This window comes from Galeopterus variegatus, unplaced genomic scaffold (assembly GCF_000696425.1).
Source record: "Galeopterus variegatus unplaced genomic scaffold, G_variegatus-3.0.2 Scaffold8787, whole genome shotgun sequence".
Taxonomy (NCBI): domain Eukaryota; kingdom Metazoa; phylum Chordata; class Mammalia; order Dermoptera; family Cynocephalidae; genus Galeopterus; species Galeopterus variegatus.
Genome location: NW_007734898.1, coordinates 13,201 through 14,927, shown reverse-complemented (window position 1 = coordinate 14,927; position 1,727 = coordinate 13,201). Strand labels below are relative to the sequence as shown.

The window sequence follows — 1,727 nt, the reverse complement described above, 5'->3', positions numbered from 1 at the left end:
TATTCTACAGCAGTAGTTTCCAATCCTGCCTGAAAATTAGCATTGCCTGTGAAGCTTTTATTAATAACAGATTCACCAGATGTACCCTTCGGGATTCTGATTAAGGAAGTCTAGCATAGATCCAGAAACCCATTATTTTAAGTTTTCCCATGTAATTCAGAAACAGAGCCTGATTTAGGAACTACTCACCAGCCCTAAGGTTTGAGAGGCAGAAGCTCATAGGATGGGAGGAGCAAAGAGAAGGCCCGATGGGTTTGTTCTAAGTTTGCTTCTCTTGCTGTAATTCATGCAGCTTCACTTTTGTCTGTTTTATATATTAGAGTCTAGATAAGATTTCATTTGAGAAAAAGGTTTTGCTGCTTAAATGAAAAGTTTGAAAGTTTGCTCTATTTGTTTAAGATCAAATTTTTAAAAATCAGTGGATATGAAGAACTGTGAAAGCATTCTATAACACTCACATAATATAGAAAGGTTAAAAGCCTTCTAGACCTTAGAATCTTCAGAATATAAATTCAGTAGGGCAGGGAATCATTCCTGTTTTTTTCAATGTGGTTCCCATTTCTCAACAATATTATGTAAATCCCAAGATGTTGAATGATATCCTCAAGATGAATTTATTAATAAAGACATCATCACCATGACCTGCAAAATGGTATATGATCTGTCCAGTTTGTGAACTCATTGCCTACAAGTCTTTATAGACCTCACTCCAGCACCTTGGCCTTCTTGCCTGTTCCTTAAACAACCCGAGCTTGCTGCTACTCAGAGCCTTTGCAGCTAAAGTTCTCTCTGACTAAAACGCTCCTCCTGCACAATACTATATGGCTCCTGGGCCCCTTCACTCAGGTCTCTGTTTAAATGTTTTCTTTTAAAAATAGACTTCACTGACTGTCCTCCATTCCATCCAAAATAGCATCCTCCCCCATGTCATTATCTATTCCCGTACCCGCTTTCCTACATTTTTTAATAGTACTTATTATCCCATGACACTTTATACATTTTTTAATTTGTTTATTGTTTCTCCCAACCAGAATATTATCTCTAAAAGAGCAGTGATTTTGTCTGCCTGTCTCCCTTTGTGATCTCAGGGCTGGAACAGTGCCTGGCACACTGTAGTAGCTCAAAAAAATATTGGATGAAAGAATAGATGTTTCTTCAATAAATGAATTAATCTTCAAAAAAACAAAATATACTAGTAATTAGAGTTTTACTCATTTATGAAATGGAATAGTATTTGAATGTTTCTTTTTAATGACAGTACGACTATGTGATTTTACATATTATCACATTAATAGCCTCTGATCAGCTTTACATTAAGTGGAAATGGCTGACTTTTATTTACAGAAATATACATGGTTTCTCAGTTGCCCCAACCTTCGTTTCCTCTTTTCCCTACATGACCACATCTACAAACACTTCGTCAAAAGATAACCCCCATATTCTGTATAACAGGCCCAGGCTCTCACCTACGTTTTTGTGCCACATCTCCCAATACGTTCAATAGTATCTCCACTTTGATAGCCTTTTATAATTTCAAACTCAAAATGCCTTCAAGTGAATTATTCAGCCTCTTTACAAAATGACTTCCTTCCCAAATTATCCTACTTCTGTTAGTAAGACTATCATTCTTCTTGCAGCATCCTTAGGAAGTAGATTTGACCTGTATCTCTTTCTTTGTCCCCAATATCAAAATCTACCATCAAGTTCTGTCACTTCTTTCTTTAAAA

General features: G+C 36.2%; 2 protein-coding genes across 2 annotated transcripts in view; both read right to left on the bottom strand.

The window, feature by feature from the left end:
- The window catches only part of LOC103608759 (tetratricopeptide repeat protein 8-like), a gene marked incomplete at its 5' end in the record, with an annotated part of 46,127 nt that overhangs the window by 34,620 nt on the left and 9,780 nt on the right, over nt 1–1,727 (bottom strand). The window lies entirely within an intron of this gene.
- Nucleotides 268–926, bottom strand: LOC103608757 (tetratricopeptide repeat protein 8-like). The gene is made up of 2 exons (XM_008593155.1): nt 890–926; nt 268–616 (listed from the first exon to the last, which is right to left on the bottom strand). Exons 1-2 carry the CDS (start codon nt 924–926, stop codon nt 513–515), a joined length of 141 nt encoding a protein of 46 aa, XP_008591377.1. The 3' UTR covers nt 268–512.

Bases quoted from the DNA above. Each gene is read 5' to 3' on its own strand.
- LOC103608757 (XM_008593155.1), bottom strand. From the start codon at position 926: ATGGGGGAGGATGCTATTTTGGATGGAATGGAGGACA. The intron at 617-889 runs GTCAGTGAAGTC...GTCTTTATTAAT, and splicing joins TTTGGATGGAATGGAGGACA to AAATTCATCTTGAGGATATC.